Raw genomic sequence first — 18,677 nt, 5'->3', positions numbered from 1 at the left:
AAAAAAAAAAGTTTTTATTTTTTTTTATTTGAAATTGTCTTCACTTCGGTGTCTGTTTAGGGGCTCCGTACAAATCCACATGCCATTGACAAAATAAATGTGGCATATTTTAAGAATTAAAAACAAAAAATTAGAAACATCTTACCGCATCACCGACTGTTGGCTTTCCTGGAGGAAGTTTCGGTCTTGATGGTGGGCGGGGGGGAGGTGGAGGTGGAGCTGGACTTCCTGATGATGGGGTGGAAGGTCGAACAGGTGAAGATGAACCTGAAAAAAAAATTGGACCTTAACAACTTTTTTATTATGACAGTTTTTGTCACACAGTTAAAGTACCAACACATTGAGCTGCCCTCTTTCGGATACTTTTAAAATTGATTTATTGAATCTTATTAGCTTGAACAGCAACGCAAGTTAAAGATCCACCAATGAAAATTGTGTTTAAAAATAAAACAATATCACGGCTGGATATCTCAGATACTGCTCGCCATTTTTGTTGCACCAAAATGTTAAATTGGGGTTGCTGCAAGCTAGTAGGATAGTGTAAACAAAGGGATGATGGGACATTAGAGCAGGCTTACGTCCCATCAACACTCGTGTCCACAATTCAGAGGCAAATTTCTGATTAATTCCTGTTGCTCTTATTTTGTTTTGGCAAGAAATATTATATTCATAGTTAAAAGACCACTGGGAACGCTTTACAATAGATCCAATGATTGGAGTGGGACTTGAATGAATAGCACTTCTTTATTTCTGTTCACAGTCATCAAAGGAGAGTGCTTTACATAATTCTAGTGATTGTTTTAAAGGTTTAGAATTTAGGTCAATTGTTTTCTTTTTCATATATTCATGTTGATGTCCTGGTATTTGTCATTAAAACACTGTAGATGCTCCAGGATAAACTTTTGCCTTCACAAGTGATGTTTGTTTCATCACATTTAACATGTTAACATCTCATTTGGTAATCGCAATTTCATCCATGCAAAGTCTCAAAACACCCTTTGAGGTGATGAAATTTCACCAATAATTAATATGAACATGTTAACTGACAGAAAGAAGTGGAAAACTGTTTTCAGGCGAGTCTGCACTAGATACCTACCACTGTTTGTACCACTAGGCGTAGACGTGGGACCCGGAGAGGAGACCACTGCACGGTATGTTGGAGGAGGAGGTGGTGGAGGTGAACTCCGAGCTTCCTGGGAGGTGTCCTTAGGCGATGTGACCTCTTCCTCCTCTTTTGGTTGAGGGGCGTCTGTGTTCTTGGAATGTTCTTCTTGCGAGGGGACCGGTGGTGGTGAAACCAGATGGGCCGTTGGTTCTTCAGAAGGGGGAGTTTCTGCCGGAGGAGTGTCTGCTTTGGGGACGGACGCTGGAGGGACGCTGTCGGGTGAGTTGGGAAGCGGAGGGGAAGAGGCGGAGGGTGAGGCAAGCTCCTTTGGAGCAGGAGCAGGTGGGTTTCTGTCCTCTGGTGTGGAGGGGCCGGAACAGGCGGGAGGTGATACGGGTTTTTCTGAAGGAGGCGGGGAGGTGGGTAGGGGAGGCGTGGGTTCTTGCTTTGTGGGTGGGGAGGGGAGCGACGGCGCAGCTTCCTCAGGAAAAGAGAGCGATGTTGGCAGAGGAGGAGCAGGAGATTCAGGTGGAGGCGGGGAGGCTGGTGGTGGAGGAGGTGCTGGTTCCTCTGGTGGAGGAGGTGATGAGGGTAGCGGAGGTGCGGCATCCTTTGGTACAGGAGGTTTTTCAGAGGGCTGTTCACTAAAGCAGATCCAGGAGGAGTCACTTGTTTCCTCGCCAGCAGGGGGAGCCTGCTCTGGTCCAAAGATGTTGTCCAAGTCAGCTATGGATGACTTCCGGGCGGAGCCATCTGCTTCTGTCAGCGCTTCTGCAACAGAGGACACAGCAGATCAACGGCTAAGCGTTCAGAATCCAGAATACATTAAAATGTGGGTAATTTTTTTTTTTTTTTTTTTTTTAATCAAAAATGATTTTCTCACCAGTATTATCTGCAGAGGGACTTCCACTCGCTGGGGGGGAGGTTGGGACATTCTTGGGTGGAAGTGGGGGAGGAGCTGAAATGACAATGCAAGATCAATACTGCATCACTCTAAGGCATCACAGGTAATTATGAGAGGTCATTAAGAGAAACAGTGAAGCAATGCATGGAAGATAACAAGGCTAAATTTAGCAGACTTCGCAAAAGAGAACAAAGTGCAAAACATCCCAACATGATTTGAGCATTTTATGAATCCAAATACAGCCTCTTTAGAGGGAAAGCTCCAATCATCCATCATGCATCACAGCACGGCACAGTGCAGTCACCACCATGCCAGATGTGACAGGATGGCTGCAAGGGAGGGGGGGCGAAATGAAAGCAAGGAACAGGAATATGTTTAGGGAGAAACAACACAGCAAGTGATCCCCACTGTGTTGTTTTAAGACAAATGATGAAATCAAACAGATGGAGGGCTGGTTATAAACGATTTAAAAAAAATCAGGGCTGCACGTCTGAAGAGGTTGATGAGGTGAGCTGATGGCTCTGTGCAGTCATTCCAGGGAGATGGGCACAGGGAATTCTAAAACTTACATCCTGCAGGAAAGAATCTGGTCAAAGAAGAGTCAGGCTCTGGGAGAGGAGTCCCCCACACATCAGACTCAGAAAGAACCACTACGTTCAGGAGGGGACAGAGAAGGTCATACGAAGGACATTAGAAACAAAAGACTTTGGTTTCCAGTTCTTTGGTGCTTAAATGTTATTACAAGTTAAACTAAAACAATTTGACAGATCTTTGAGCGCCATTTAAATCAGATGGAGGTCAGTTTAAGGCACAAGGCAGAGTTCTATTTTCAATACAAGTGTGCCTTATGATTAAAAATATGATAAGGGTCACTTAATTCAGATTTGTTAGATTTAAAAATAGTAACATAAACTGGCATCACACAACCTACTGCTACATTTACTGCATTGAGATGGTTCATTGTGGTTTGGGGTGCCTTTTATTTTGAAAGGAAGACATGTGAACGTCTCTCAAAAGTTGTAAATTATTTCATATTTTGAGAGAAGGCTATTTTCTCTTTATGTTTATATTTTATTGATACAAAAAAAACAGTTCCTTTTTATTTATCATAGTAGTAGCAAGAACAGAAAAAACACATTAGTTGTATTTTCCTAAAAGGTGAAGTGAAACTTTGTGGCTCCCAATGGGTTGTGGTCAGTGAGTAATAGACCTGAATGGCTCTTTAAGTGTTAAAAGTTGCAGACATCTGGTCTAATTCAAGTTTAGTAGTTTTAGTTCTGTGAAGTTGTGAACAGTGGTAGTTTATACAAACAACTGGAACTTCACAGCTTGCTTTTTTAGTTTTAGTGAGATCTTAAAGAAATGCTGGACAGACTAGAGACAGCCTTTTTTTGATCAATCCTGTGGACATAACCTCATCAGAATTCCTTTTTTCCTGGTTCAAACAGGTAAAAATGACTGACGAAAACAGTGAATTCATGAGCTGCTAACAACCAACTGTTTGGGTAATACTTTCAAAGTTAAATCATGTGCATAGGATATTTCTGCTCTCCTCTGTAGGGATCACAGTCCACAGATCAATGGATTTTTATATAGCTTATTAATACTTCACAGGTATTTTCACATATTTATCTATTCAAGCCTAAAGTAAGACTCATATTTCACAGTATAATTTTTTTTTCTTTATTCTCACTAGTTTCCAGATATTTTTTTTATCCTGCTTTAATGTTTTATATTTAAAGCTTATTTTATACAAATTACAATTTGCAAACACTGACAGAGATTTTTTTCTCTCATGAACTAAGAAAAAACCTTTACGATCAACTGGAGAATAGCAGAGATACATTTCCACTTAACCGCAGCTCTATAAAGTACTTGCTGCTGACATTTTGGATGGTCTTTACTGTTTTTACTCTGCAGCACCAGGTCTTAGCCTTTTCCCCAAAAAAGTTTTTAGTAAATTTTTTATTTATCTGTGTGCAAAATAACTGCACCTCCTGTGTGACAAACAGTCCATCTAATTTGGAAGTCTTTCTCAGAGCTACCTTTGAAGAAAAATCCTTCAACAACATTTGTGAAAATAGATATTTGAGGTTTGACTTTGCAAGTTTAAAAATCTTTAATCAAGGTTGAATGACAGAAAAGACACTTTTTGTGAGTGTAGAGATCAAAACTTAAAGTCCAAGTAGCAAACTGGGAGACCTCCTCCCCCACAAGTACCAATAGTCTTTGAATTCCACATATTGACTAGATTTGTGTTTTAGTTCTTCCATAACATCACTCTACCAGGGGACTGCAGATGGAAATTAGCCTAGGGCTAAAATCTGGCATGTTTACATTTTTAAATGTTCAGTAATGTGCAGTGTCACTTTCTTGATAAATTAATATTCAAATTCAATAAAAAATATATGATCCTGACAGGAAAATAAATTAAATTCATAAGCCAAAACTTTCAATTTATAATACAAAAAAATGTGTAATTTTGTTCACATTATATGTTAGCTGAAGACAGGGTTTAACTGAAATCTTTGTAATGTAATATTTATTTAAAACCATTCGTTGTTGTAAACTAATTACAATGCAGACTGAATCTCAACTCTGACTCAGTTTTATGTCCAGACAGTTTATTCTGAGGCTCACCTGTGATGTTAACATCTTGTGAAAATAGAAAGCCCAGTACTGGAATACTTGTCTGAATTAATCTTTAAAGGGATGTTTAAGGCGAGTCGACCTTTGTTATGCCTGTGATGACACTTATGTAACACCGGGGCCCTTAAACAGCCTCCATCACTTAATCCAGCAGAGTCGAGTGTAAGATAGTGACAGCTCATCGAGCTGAGCTCGTGACATTGATACAAGTCTGCGCGCATGAACCAAATCTGAGAGGAACCACTTCAACTTTGACCTCAGCAGGAACAGACAGAGCAAATCCAGACCAACAGAAAACGATTGAAATAGGAGAGAGGAGCTGAAGAAGCCAGAAAGACTGCAGCAGAGATAATCTGAGACGAGCAGCTGCAGTCAACACGAGAATTCAGAGAGAATTACCTTCAACTTTCTCCTCTCCAAAGGTTGTTTCTAAAGGAGGCCCGAATAAGGTTGAGGAGTCTTCAGAGACCGGTGTTTGCTGTCTGCAGAGGGAAGTGGAGGAAAATCCTGTGAAGCTATTCATTGATTCCACAAAAAGGACATTAATGGGATTTTTCATCACAACCCACATATATCTAAGGCTGAAGAAATGGCAAATATGTTCCAAAACTAACATTAAATTTAACTTTGATCTTTAAATAATAATAATAAAAAAAATTATCTAAAGACAGTGAAATCTTAGAGACCCACTCTGATCAAAATTATGTTTCTGTTTATTTATTTTAATAAATATAGATTTTTTTTTAATATATTTACTAGTTGTATCTTTCTCTTTCAATTCTTCAATTTCTTTATTCTTCCCCACTTTGTGTGTGTTTTTAACATGTTCTTGTTGCATTTCTCTCATAATGGCAGACATATATAGTGAAAACTAATCTTAATATTAAATTTCAATGAATTGATTTAATCAAATCATTGTGAATCATGAAAAAATGCCATTGGAAAAGGCATATTGCAGGGACATAGATCCTACAGGCACAAGCTGCTCCACTGCATTCTGATGCATCCACTTGGAGACAAATAAATCCATGTATGTTTTTGTTTTTCTGGCATCTGGCTCAAAACTATGGCTCCACAGCTCCAATATTGGGCGCCATTTTTGTTGTACGGTAAGGGATGATGGGAAATGACTTAGACGCATATCTCTGATGAACCACTGCAGAAACTACGTCTAAGAAAACGACACAGGTTTTTCAATTGTGCCTAAAAATGTTATAAACATTATCCAAACACAGCAGTGACGATTTTAAAATAGATCAAAAGATGATCAAAGTGGGATTTTAAGAGCAGTAGTGCTCCACTGTTGAGTAAATTACTTAAATTAGTATAACAGAGATGTCTTGCTGTAATACAGATGCATCACTTTGCACAGAGCAACGAGTGTGTTACACACCTGGGGGGCTGTGGGGGTGGAGCTGGGGCTGGAGCTGGTGCAGAAATCACAGGGGCAGGAGCAACACGCCTCGGTCTTGCAATCTCCTCACCTGGGAGAACAAATCCAGCTCATCAACCAAAGGAGAACGGCCATCACTCTCTTCCAGATCAATAGTTTTGTCAAACGAGTGCACAGAATCAGGTGCAACAACTGCGATGCTTACCAGATGTGTTTCCTTTTAATCCCTGTGAAAGGGGAAGAACAGAAAAAGTTCAATACAAACCCTACACTCCTGTACAAGAAACTGAAACTGAGACAACAGAGTGCCGTGAAGATGGATACAATTGATTCTGCTTGGTTGTAAAGGGCGCAAGATCAGCCTCAGCCTTAGGTTGATTTAATCTGATCTGACAAGTCCAAAAGACTATTAAATGACCTCCGAGTCTGTCTGCAAAATAGAGCATCTTGTTGAGGATCCTTCAAAAGAAAAAAAAAAGACAAAACCAACAGTTCTAAAGCCATATGACAGATTTTGCTAACATTATTTGATGTCAATAACATTGTTAGTCTTAAATGAGTCAGAAATAGTGAGTTTTGTGGTGCTGTGGCTTTAACGGTGATGAAGACAGCTGTAAGTGCATGCTTTGAAGGGATAAAAAAGTCACTCGGCACCACAGGAAGTGTGAATTAGAAGAAGCTGGAGTGTGAAAAACCATCAAAGAGAAAGAGATTTAGATCACGGAGAGCCACCACAATCATTATTGCCCCTCGGAGCTGTTTTTTCTGAACAGAAAGTATGGATTTGCAGCAAAACTGATACAAGAAGCTAGGAGAGAGGTAAAGGCACGTAAGTCGAGAGAGTGAGTGGAGGGACGGAGGTTGGAGCAGAAGGAGAGACGTAATGCGAAGTGACTGAAATGAGACATCAAAAGAGCCGGCTTCCAAAAATGCAAATTTGTGTCAGAGTTAAAGAAAAACAAGAACAGAAGCACACACGAACTTCCAGAATTCGAAACAGTTTTTTTTCTTCCCTTCTTTGGGGGAAAAATACTTTAAGGGAAACATAAAAAAACCTGCAATATCCAGACGATGAAAGCCCAATCGGATTTGATTTAATCAAAGCAAAGGATGAAGTGTAGAAGCAAGCAACACAGGAAGCCATGTATTTATTCTAATCCCAGGAAGACGGAAGGAGACTTACCGGGCTACGTCTCTGTGACCAGCAAAAAGGAAGAGAGAAGAGATACCTGATCAGAGAGTGACAAATCAGTAAAGCAGACAGTTTATGTACTAGAAAAAGAGTGACTGAAATAGCTGAAAAATGAAGGAAAAAGGTGAAAATACTTGTATTGTGATGTCACAACTTATTTAGTATGTCACATGGGGAGGCTTTAATCAGTTCTCTCTCAACTCCGCCGACTTATTTATGCTTATGGTCATTTTAGAACTGTTATTTTCCCACCTAATCCCTTTGAGTTTCTCTTCATTCTGCCTCCATCTGCCCCCTTGGTGGCTGTAATTTCCACTGAAATCTCTTCATCTGTTTGTGTCCACCTCCCTCCCATAGACCCTCTCCCCCTTTATCCCTCACACTCTTGTGCTTGCTCCACTTGTGCAGTGAGCCATGAGTGATTAAAGTGATGCAACGGTGGGAGGAGCTTGTCAGAGGCAGGGCTTCTCCCATTGGTTAGAGTGGGGAAGGGCACCGCTGCAGTGCATGCTGAGGGAACCAATAGCTGCTGCGGTGCTGGATGTAAACAGGAAGAAGATTACAAAGCCCTCAGATTCTCACGACATCCTTTAGGGACTAGCATTGGTCTTTGGTGTAAATGTTTCACATAGTGTGAACCACATAAAAGGAGACACTGTTACAAAAAAGGGAAAACTTCATAAAAAAAGAGATGTTTGCATTACAAATATGAGTATTTCACTTTAAGATGCAGATAATCAAGAGAAATGGTCACCTAAGGGATTTTTCTAAAATTTAAACTCAACTTGACCGCCCCTTGTACCCCAGACTGCTTGTAATCTTGTTATCTAGACTGAGACCTGCAGCCTCGAGATTCCACAACTAATCAAAATCAGATTTGAGACGTTGTAGTTGGTGGAAAACTCTAAAAAGCACAGAAAAGCAAGCTTACGGTTTCCACACATGCAAGGTGAATGGTTGCTTTAAGTTAAAAAACACTGACACGACCAACTCTTTTCTAAGAAAGCAAACAGAATCAGTGCTAAGAATACAAACTGAAAATAGCAGAGGCTTACCGGAGTCCTCTACAGAGGTTAGCATCATTTTAGGCAGCAAGTCACAAAAAAAGTAATAGGAAAAATAATTAATTAGAGAGGTTTAAAAAAAGGCAAAAACAAAGAAAAATGGTTAGAAGACCAGACAAGAAAAAGTTTTAATGGCAGCAAAATAAAGCCTCTGTGCAAAGTGACATCATATAAGACAATTAGGGGTAAAGTAAGCTTCTAATCTGTATTGTCATGACCATATTATTAAAAATAAAGAAATTATAATCTATGAAATTGTATTTTAGCTGTTTTGCTATTCATAATTTGGGTGTTGGGTACATACTAGGGATCTAGAGAAAAAATTATTTGGCGATATACCAGGATATTTCATTTGGTGATATTTGTTTTGATTTAAAATGCTAAAGAGGCAATATTTAACTAATTATTTATGCATTTTACTTTTTTTTCATACATTTTAGAACCTTATTAGTTAAGGTAGATTCATTCTATTTATTTTTATTGAAAAGTATTTTGTTGTGGAAATCAGACAATATTGATTGTTCCCTTTTTAAAACAAATGTTTGTTAATTTACCAAAATAAAAGCACCATGAATTTGCTTGGGTAAAAGCAACTTGTATATAAGATGCAGTGCTTAATGTTATGATCATTAGATATAATTGATTTTACCATTATACCACAATGAATTAATACTCAAGTTGAGGTCTTTTTTTTTTTAAAGTCGTACTCTTTAAAAAAGTAGTAAAAAATTGTTCTGGGACAATTTATGATATATCATGATACATATCGTATCGTGTGTCAGATATCGTGAAGCGTATTGTATCGCCAGACTCTCGCCAATATACCCCCTAGTTTTACTGAATAAGCTATACTTAGATATTTTGGAAATAAACAGCACTTAAAAGAGGTCTTTAAACTCTTCAACAATATGTGAAAAATCATTCTGTACAGTATTGAGATATATACATATTGTATCGTGAGCTGGGTATCGCGATACGTATTGTACCACAGACTCTTGCCAACACACTCCTAGTATAAACAGTATTTAAAAGCTTTTAAAATACATGGTGGGAGAATGTAAAGACATCATTTATGCTAAGTAATGCTTGCATGCAGAAAGTAGGCTATTTATAGTGGCTTTTGTTCCTCTGTTGTTTATATTTTTCAAGACTCGGAAAATGTCTGGCAGAGAAATTTACTGGTAACTGAATACAAGGCAAGAGCCGATTGTATTCTCCTGACTACCAGAAATGCAAACGCATCTAAACCTGAATATCTCTCAACCACATTATAGTACTCTATTAACTCCCTTTGGCATCTATAGAGAACATTTTGGTCCTTTCAATTATAATAAATGTTTAAGTCTGGGAACTGTAGTTTTCACAAAGATTAGAATGGACATTTTTCCCCCAATAGTAATTAGGAGGTTAAAAATGCAATATTGTTTAGTAATGACATCTTTAGTTAAAAAGTGAGAAAACAGAACCCCTCCAGGCTCTTACAACCATGCAAACCTGTGATGTGATGTGTTGTGTTTATTAAATACAAAGCTTGCTACATGTGCACACAGCATGAAAAGAGCTTCACACTTGATCAGGCTGACACAGGCACAGGACGAACACACCAAAGTAGGATTAAATTATTGAGGCCAGATCTCAAATGACCACAAGTAATCTCATTGTATTCTAGATCGTAACATAAGTTCATTGTGCCCACTTTCCTACGTGAATTATTTAAGGGGGACACCTAAGCTAACTGTCCCGTCTGGAGAACACACAGCAGCGGAAAAGACAGGAAAGGATAAAATTTTGCAGGAGAGCCGAAATGCTAATGACATTCAGTGTGAACGTTATGTCCAGCTGTAGTAGGAATTCCTAACTGAGTTGAATGCATTTGAACAAGAGTTTTACAGGTTTTTGAGCAGCAGAGCGTTTGCTTCCTTGGAAGTGGGACATTAACCAATAGATTAAAGGTTTTTATGCAGAGAGCAAAAGTCACAATGGCGCTGACCGAGTCTCACAACATATTAGCTGCATGAAACCTAAACTGGCTGACCCCTCCCAGGAAAGAGACGTGATATGAAATTCCAGACAGGGTGTCAAACCAGACATACTGGTCATTGAAAAAACCTTTTGACATTGGAGAAAACTGTGTGCTAAAACTGTACATATGAAACCTCAGGATACAGAGTCAGTCATGTAGTCTTCATGTGGTTCAGGGTTATTAAACTACAGTGACTGCAGTGAGTCGGCAATTGAACCAGCAGACATTTTTACTAAAGATATTGTTCACTTCCTTCCTGTTTCGTCTCAAACTTTGCATTTCTTATTCAGTGCTGCTACAGTCATGAGAAAAAAATTAATACAACCCCATGGATCCTGTGTGCTTTGCAAGAATTTTTAACAGTAATTTAACTCTTAAGCTGGTGTTACTGTCTTTAATCAAAATAACTGCAATCTCTGACATCAGTCTGAGACAAGTCTACTCCACTCTTAAATCTAGAATTGTTTAATCTGTGAGGCATTTTAAGGGTTTTGTGGGATTCTTTAGTTCATTTTATCATTATCAACCAGATATAGCATTTGCCTATTTTAGGAACCTCCATTTCTTAATTTGTAGCCGCTTCTTGATGCATTTGGATGGTTTTATGCCTTTTTTGAGTTAGGTTGTCCAGTTTGTCTACAGCTGCTTTATCTTTCTGACTCATGTTTCTTAAGAAGCATTCTCTGTGGGTTCTACGACGGTGAGCTCACCAGGTCCTGTAGCAGCAAGACAGCGCCAAACCATGATACTTCCACCTCTATGCTTCAGGGTTGGTATGAGGCTCTTTTTTTTTCTAGAATGCCACCTTTGGTTCACTCCCTCTGTTTTGAGGTCCAAACAAATGAATTTTGGACTAATTTGTCTAATAAATATTATTCCAGAAGGCCTGAGCTTTGTCGTTCAGAACATGATACAGCGTTCCCTTGTTTATCGGTTCTAAAAATAACCCCTGACACTTTATACAAACTTGTCAGAAAGGCATTAACATTTCACTTTTCTGTCTTGTTTAAACTCCTAAGCCTTCACAGAAAAATGAATAGAGTTTATAGAATGAAAACAAAGATCTCCTCACGATCAATGATTTGTGTCGACTTTGCAAAGTGAACGCATTCTATATAGGAGACACAACAAGGAGGAGACTGACCAATCAGGCCAATCAGGACCCAAAACATAGTGGTCTGTTAAAAAAAATGCAAATTTGCACTGAGAAAAATATGCAAAACAGCTCTCATGTAATAAAACAGTCATTTTTTTATTTAAACGGTTGCACTTTTACTGCAACAACAGCTAAAACCTGCTGCTGAGACCTCTTTTAGCATCCAGGGGTCAGTTCTGAAGGTGAACTAAATGGTCATTTGAATATCTCTCCACTTGTTCAGTAGGATGGTCGGTTTCATAATTTAATTGAACCCCCTTACCAGTCCCACAGACTGCTACAATCTTTTTCTAAAGGCCTCTCACAGCTCACTTTCCCCTCAACAGCCAGTAAAAAAAAAGTCTGAGGTTTTGAAAGGGCAAAGGTCATTCAAAATGCTGAGTAAGTATCTACTAAATGTTTGCGCTTGGCGTGTTGCACCAACATTTCATGGCTGTCCTTGTTTTCTCACATGACTGTTAGTTTTGAGCATATGTGTGAGGTTTGCTCCCAGTTTTTAAGCCACAAATTCATCATTTGGCAGCATGTTACGGTGTGAAAATGTAAGTGTGGAATGTTAAAGTTAGACTGTTAATACAGAAAAGATGTTTTGCTGCAAACAGGAGCAAATCCAACGACAGGATTTATCATCTGAGGATGCATTCAGTGTTTCCTCCTTACAGTAGGGAACAACCAATCTGCAAATTAAAATATATCAACATCATAAGTTCTAAAGCTATGTTTTCATCCTTTGATTTAAACACTAAAAGCTAAAATATTACTAATTTATTACTAATGAATTTAATTCATAATTTATTTACTTTATTAATTTAGGTTGAAGTGAATTAGATTCTAGTTTACGAGAATTGTGATTAATTATGACAATTTTTTCAACAAAACAAAATATATAAATTGAGGAAAAATTACAATGAAAAAAATACACTGTAGAAATAGCAAAAAATGTTAAAATTTGTGAAATTTGAGTCAGCTGAATCTTTAAAAAAATGGGGGGTTTTTTCTACTCTTATGATCCAAAAAAAAAAACTATTCTTGGGTCGCAAATTCTGGTGTTTTAACATTGAAGCAATTTAAAAAGAGATTGTTTTTTAACATGATAATTTAAAAAGGGGCATTTGAAAAAAAATGTTACTAAATTTTGTGTTTTTGAAAAATGAGTAATTTTGCAATAAATCTTTTCATACATTTTTACCAAACACTTCCAATTTTCTAATATTACTCAATGTTTTATTTTCCTTCTCTGTATCAACAACCAAGCATCAACATTTGTGCACTAATCCTAGCTACTGTAATAAATATAGAGGTGTGGAAGAGCAGCAGGAGTCATCTGCACATCCCACAATTACACAGGTGTCCCTGTAAATGAGAAGGTGGTGACGTCAGGGCTACTCACCAGAGGAGACGGGGACAGAGCTATGTTGCCTATGGAGGCCTTGAGCACATCGACCGACGGCTCTGACACCACATGATCAGCCAGCAGAGGCTTGATCTTGATCTTGAATTTCTTTCTGCGATCCTCATCCTCCTCTGACTCATCAGAAGAGAAGAAATGGGCCTTTGCGACAAGTAGGAGGGCAAGGTCAAGGAAGTCAACACTTCACATAAAATGCTCACATAAAAGCATTCTTCTTTCAAATTTATTATACTAAGTTATTATTATGGCTTTTTTTTAAAAGTAAGGAAACAAATACTATCAGTCAATATCTGCATGAGGGAAATCCTGCTACTTTTTTTAAGAAACGTTTGGTTACTTCTACACATCACATATGTATGTATAAAAGCTTTTCTAAAGCTTTCTGCTCATGTAATGTTTACCAATTGAAATATCACATTATTTGTCTGACATTTTGAACAGTTTTGTCTGAAATTTATTTTTATTTTGTCAAATTTTGTTTAAAAAGACATATTTCTTCAGTTCTGTCAGATTTTTAAAATTGTTTATTCAAAACTCTGGATTATGTGATCTACATGGCTAGAAAAAATACATTTAAGTGACAATAATGCACTAAAAAAAGATAATTTCATAACACTTAAAAGAAAAAAAAGATGTAAAACAATAAGGGATGATGCCGTGTCAAGGATATCTCCTTCCTCAGATTCTTCATCAGGTCTGATACTGTAGCCCTCGTCATCCACCTCAGGAGAATTCTGCAATGGAGTGACTCACATATCATTTTATTGCTTTTATACACAGTTTTCAATCGCAAAAAATAATGATCACAAATACAAATTGTTGTTTTTTTAAATGCAAAAACACTAGCAAGTGCAGAATCATTTTGTGTTTTTGCAAAACCAATTTGTCCAAACAATCCCCGGCTGTAAAAATATATTTAAGCATCTGCAAAAAAGATTGACTACTTAATTTTTTTTTTGCACATTTAAAAACATTTCCTGACGTCTGCAATACTTTGCAGATGTCAAGATCTGCAAAGTATTGCAGACGTCAGGATCACTGGAAATGTGTGCAAAATACTCAAGTAGTATCAAAAGGAACACAATATTTTTGTTATATCATTTTCAAAATTTAAAATAAGTAAAGAATGCAAAATGATCAAATACAGAGGTTTGATTTAAAAAGAATATTTGGTAAACAAAAATCATGCTATGATAATTTCCTATCTGTATGCATGTGGTTTAGCTGCAATCATCACAATAAAGGCAACAAATTCAATTTACAGTACAGACATTTTTACTGATATCTCAAAAATTATTTTATGATGCCACCTGTACAGGACAGCAACACAACAAGTCTAAAGCAAACTTGCCGTTTAAAATATAACTTGCAGGTGAAGCTAAATAATGTTTAAAAATAAGATTGAATAATAATATCATATTCTTACTTACATATCTGTCCCAGTCGATATCTCCATAGAAGCCATTAGGGGCCCCATTTGTCTTCTTCTGGGACTGAGAAAAACACAGTTTCTATAAAATCTCCATCACTGATATAAAGACATACAGTATTATACAGTTTTATTACTTTCTATGCAACGTTTGCACCTTTTAAATCTCAGTGTCCTCTAGTTATTATTCGTACAAGCCAGACTAAACATTTTCTTTAAATTGTTCTTTAATAAATGCAACATAAAAGTAAAGATTTTATTAATGCCAACAATTGTACAATTTTGTAAAGTTCACAAGGAAACTGGTCAGGAACTATGCACCAAACTACACAAAGAAGCTTACACTAAAGCAGTTTAAGTTTTGAATGGGACTCCAGAATCTCAGTGCAGCTTTTCCCCCCCAAAAGCCTTAGAAATGGTGCTACTGAAACTATGATCAATTTCTACCTCCTACTGAACCGAACACACAACTCTATTTACTAGTGTACTCAAAGAGTTTAGTACCGACTCAACCTCTTGGGGTTCCTGGCAAGCAAAAAGACAAAAAAGTGGATAATTTGCCTTTCATTCATGCTGTTCTGTCACCTGATCCACAGATAACCACTGAGGGATTTTTTCCCCTTGTGTTAACATTGAAATACTTTGTAGTACTTACACCCCCGTCTCGGTCTGGGGACCCTCTGTGAGGAAAACCGGGAAAGAGAGAAGAAAGAACACTTTTTAAATGCCTTAGTCAAGATGTTTTTTTTTTTTTTGTTATTTTGAAAATCCACCAAACAGTTAAACTGACACTTTTATTCACTTTCAAATCAACAGCCACTTTGAAATAAAGCTGATGAGACTAATGCAATTTCAATAATCTAAAAACCATCTTAACTTCAATGTAGAGAAAATTCAGCAGGTTTTATTATTTAAACAATGAACTACATATGCATCTTAAATACTACAATTAAGCATCATACTATAAGACTTTAAACTCGCCAATAATAATAATAATAAAATATATATATATCGGCCTTATGTATAACTAATTAGACTGTTTGCTCAAGAGGAATGCTTCCATTCATATTTTCTCTATCAGTTTTGCAAAAAACCAACAATCAGAGGAAGACTTACGTGGAGTCATTGTCCTTCTCTTTCTTCCGTATCCCGAAGGCCTTCCTTGTACGTTTTTTTAATCCTGTGAAGACAAAACGAGTAAAAAGGTTCAATTAATAATAAAGAGTTTTTCCACAAGCAAACCAAAAGGCACGACTGAACAGAAGAGTAAGTGGCTTTAAGGGAAGATACTGTGAGAGGATGAGCTTCAGTCTCTTTGGGATTAAAGAACATATTTTCATTGATAACTCGTGTTAATGACACAAACAGAAACACTAGTAGTAGTTTTTAATGGGAACTCTCAAATGATACTCCTTAGAGTATTCCCTCATTTTAATCTCCATTTAATAGAAAATGCTTTCAAGCGGAAATTTCTATTTTTATATATCTCCAGGACTTTCTTGCTGTGCTATTGCTGCTGAATATTTTTGTATTTCTTTAATATTCTATACACTGGGTTTGTGCATGAAAGATGCCAGATAAATAAAGGTTATGAGGTAACTTGCTGAAAAAGGGGGACATATTGAAAAAAAGTGAAGATTTGCTGCTTTAACTCTCTTTTTCACCTCTTGTGACCATTTTGTTTTAGTCACATTACAGTAAAAGAATCATTTTTTCAAAATAAAAGCAATATTTTACTCATTTTCATTCATAAAAAGATCATTGCTAATGAAGGACATTTGAGCTTGTATATTTTTATTTTAAAGAAAAATCTTATTTTATACCAGGTCTGATTGATACTTTTTATTTAACTAAGCAGCTACAGTCCTGAACTTCTTGTTTGCAGTTTGATTGTTCTATTTGGGGGTCACCACAGCCAATTAACTACCTCCAAATTAACCATTTCCTTTATACCCTCCTCACTCACATCAAACATCTCCATGTCCTCCTTCACTACATCCATGGACCTCCTTCTTACCAATATAACTACGCTTCATCCTCCCAACATGCCCAAACGATCTCAATCTGCTTTTATGTCCCTCTAATTCTTTATTCCTGATCGTATCTATCCTCATCACACCTTCGTCATCTTCCTCTCTGCCTCCTCCAGCTCCGCCTTCCTGTCTCTCTTTCTCAAACCAACACCACGGCTGTTCTCACCACAGTCTTCTTCACTTTTCCATTCTTGCTGACACTCGGTCACACATCACACCTGAGTCTTTCCTCAGCCCGTTCTGGTTGCAGACACCTCTTCACCTCGTTCCCACACTTCCCGATGACCTGGACTGTTGACCTAAAGTCCTAAACCTCTCAAGATGTTCCTCCACCTGCTGTCTATCACCACAGCAAAAACTTCCACCTCTACAGGCTTTCATTTGTGTCTAAACCTGATTGTCATCTTTAATTATGATCATAATTAAAAAAAATAATTGATTATAAATAATAAGTAATGCAAAAAAATATGGAATGAAATTAAAACCATTGGCACATAGAAAAAAATGCATTATAGGATTAATTAAATATTTAAAAAATGTCATAAACTGTGCTGTATGTTTTCTCATTCAAAGGTCACTATTATTTCAAACAATCCTGACTATGGACTTATGTCCATTCAGGTCAGAGTTTAGAATAGGTTTTTGTAAATGATTTTATTCTTCAAAAGAAAAAAAGCAAAAGTATATTTTTTTATTTTTTCCATTTATCTCCAAAGATGTGTTTCTCCACAGAATGATTGTCTTCCGTAGCTCCCAAGCGAACTACAGCACATTTATAACTGAGATAATTAAACATTAAACCTCCAAGTTGTTGAGATGAGTCACTATGAGGACGGTAGAGGTTCACAGCAGTATGTGGGAGAAAATCAAGAATGATTATTTCAATATTTTCTTTGCTATCCCAGCTGCTTGTTTCATTTCCTATTTCTTCCTTTCTTTGGCTTTCAATGTAAGAAAAAAGCAGCCGACAGATCATAGAGGAACAAAACAATATACTGTAGACTAGTGGTGTGTATTGGCAAGAATCTGGCGATATTTTACATATCTAAATACACATGGCACAATACGATCCATATTACAATATATATAAAAAAGTATCAGAGACAATATTTTACCTTTGTTTTTTAGATTTTGACTTGGAAAAATCTTAATCTGATTATTAAAACACCTTTCACATATATAATTGCACCTCTGCATGCTTCTCGTCTGGTGTCAATTGTTCCTCCATGAGAAGCAAAGCATCTAAATATGTGTTTTTGAGTGGTACCACTACCAACTTGGCACAGCTTTACGGTTCAGTTCTCATTCTTAGTTAAAACTCAGTGGCATGTCTCATTTCGCTGTGTAATAATCACAGTTGTGAGGCTCAAAGTTAACATCGGGTTTGCATCCATCACAAACTGGTTCTTTCAACATCTTGTTTTGTTTTGGTGGATCGTAGAGCTGCTCAAAGAGGCTGAGTGTGCTGTGCTGCCAACTGGCGGTCACGGGTTTAGGTGGAGAACAAAAGTAAAACACTGAACTACAATTTTGATTATAAATAAGTATCGAGATATTTCACTGAATCGATACGTTCTTATGCTGTAGACCTGCCAAAGGGGAGAAATGGCATCTCTAGATAAAACTTAAACAATTCATAATCTGTGAAACCAACAGACCAGGGCAGACAACATTACAAACAAATGACACAGCAGTCAAATAGCCTACAATTTCTATGTAATCTAAATTAAATCCTTGGTTGAAATCACATTTTAATGGATGCCTAAAATGATATGAACTTGCATTAGTGATGGAACTATCAATATCAAGGTATAGAAATATAGATACCTGTACATCATTAGTATTGACTACTCTAATAAAAAAGCAATAAGTAATTACAAGAGGGAAATAAAAGTGTACGCGTCATTTCTAGATATTTTTGGTTATTAGAGTTATTCCAGTGCCCTCGGCCCACAGCATATTGAGATACTCCATCAGTCACATGACCAGAGGAGCTGGTCATGTGTTTCCCTTAACAACAACAAGGCACAACATGAACATTGAATGACTGAGTGACTCCTCCTCCCTCGCATTCCAAATAGGAAGTACCCTCCAGTCCCCAAATCCAACGTCTATTGAGAAATAAACAGTTATTAAAGTCATTTTATTTGTAAGAATAAACACTCCTGTTCTGTTACAAATTTGTAACATGGTCTTGCTAATATTTTATTTTTCATATTTTTGTTGTAAGTTATAAACTGACCAATCAGATTCCTCAGAAAAACTAGACAATCTCGTATTGATTGACAGATTCTCCTGGGCCCGCTTTCAGTGGAAGG

The 18,677-nt window shown here is 37.2% G+C and overlaps 1 protein-coding gene across 10 annotated transcripts in view; it reads right to left on the bottom strand.

Moving 5' to 3' along the window:
* The window catches only part of sgip1a (SH3GL interacting endocytic adaptor 1a), a 63,682-nt gene that overhangs the window by 11,220 nt on the left and 33,785 nt on the right, over positions 1-18,677 (bottom strand). For 7 of the 10 annotated variants that reach the window (XM_024278489.2, XM_024278488.2, XM_024278493.2 and 4 more), the window contains 14 exons: positions 15,443-15,506; positions 14,982-15,006; positions 14,328-14,390; positions 13,568-13,631; positions 12,877-13,049; positions 8,299-8,307; positions 7,235-7,246; positions 6,257-6,278; positions 6,052-6,142; positions 5,058-5,140; positions 2,579-2,659; positions 1,989-2,063; positions 1,097-1,876; positions 146-267 (listed from right to left, as the gene is read on the bottom strand). In XM_024278489.2, the coding sequence (XP_024134257.1) occupies positions 146-267; positions 1,097-1,876; positions 1,989-2,063; positions 2,579-2,659; positions 5,058-5,140; positions 6,052-6,142; positions 6,257-6,278; positions 7,235-7,246; positions 8,299-8,307; positions 12,877-13,049; positions 13,568-13,631; positions 14,328-14,390; positions 14,982-15,006; positions 15,443-15,506 (1,664 nt within the window). The remainder of the gene's footprint in view (positions 1-145; positions 268-1,096; positions 1,877-1,988; positions 2,064-2,578; positions 2,660-5,057; positions 5,141-6,051; positions 6,143-6,256; positions 6,279-7,234; positions 7,247-8,298; positions 8,308-12,876; positions 13,050-13,567; positions 13,632-14,327; positions 14,391-14,981; positions 15,007-15,442; positions 15,507-18,677) is intronic. The other 3 variants (XM_024278494.2, XM_024278491.2, XM_036211567.1) reach the window with 3 other exon arrangements.

Source organism: Oryzias melastigma, linkage group LG4 (assembly GCF_002922805.2).
Source record: "Oryzias melastigma strain HK-1 linkage group LG4, ASM292280v2, whole genome shotgun sequence".
NCBI lineage: Eukaryota > Metazoa > Chordata > Actinopteri > Beloniformes > Adrianichthyidae > Oryzias > Oryzias melastigma.
This window is presented reverse-complemented; position numbering and strand designations above follow the sequence as displayed.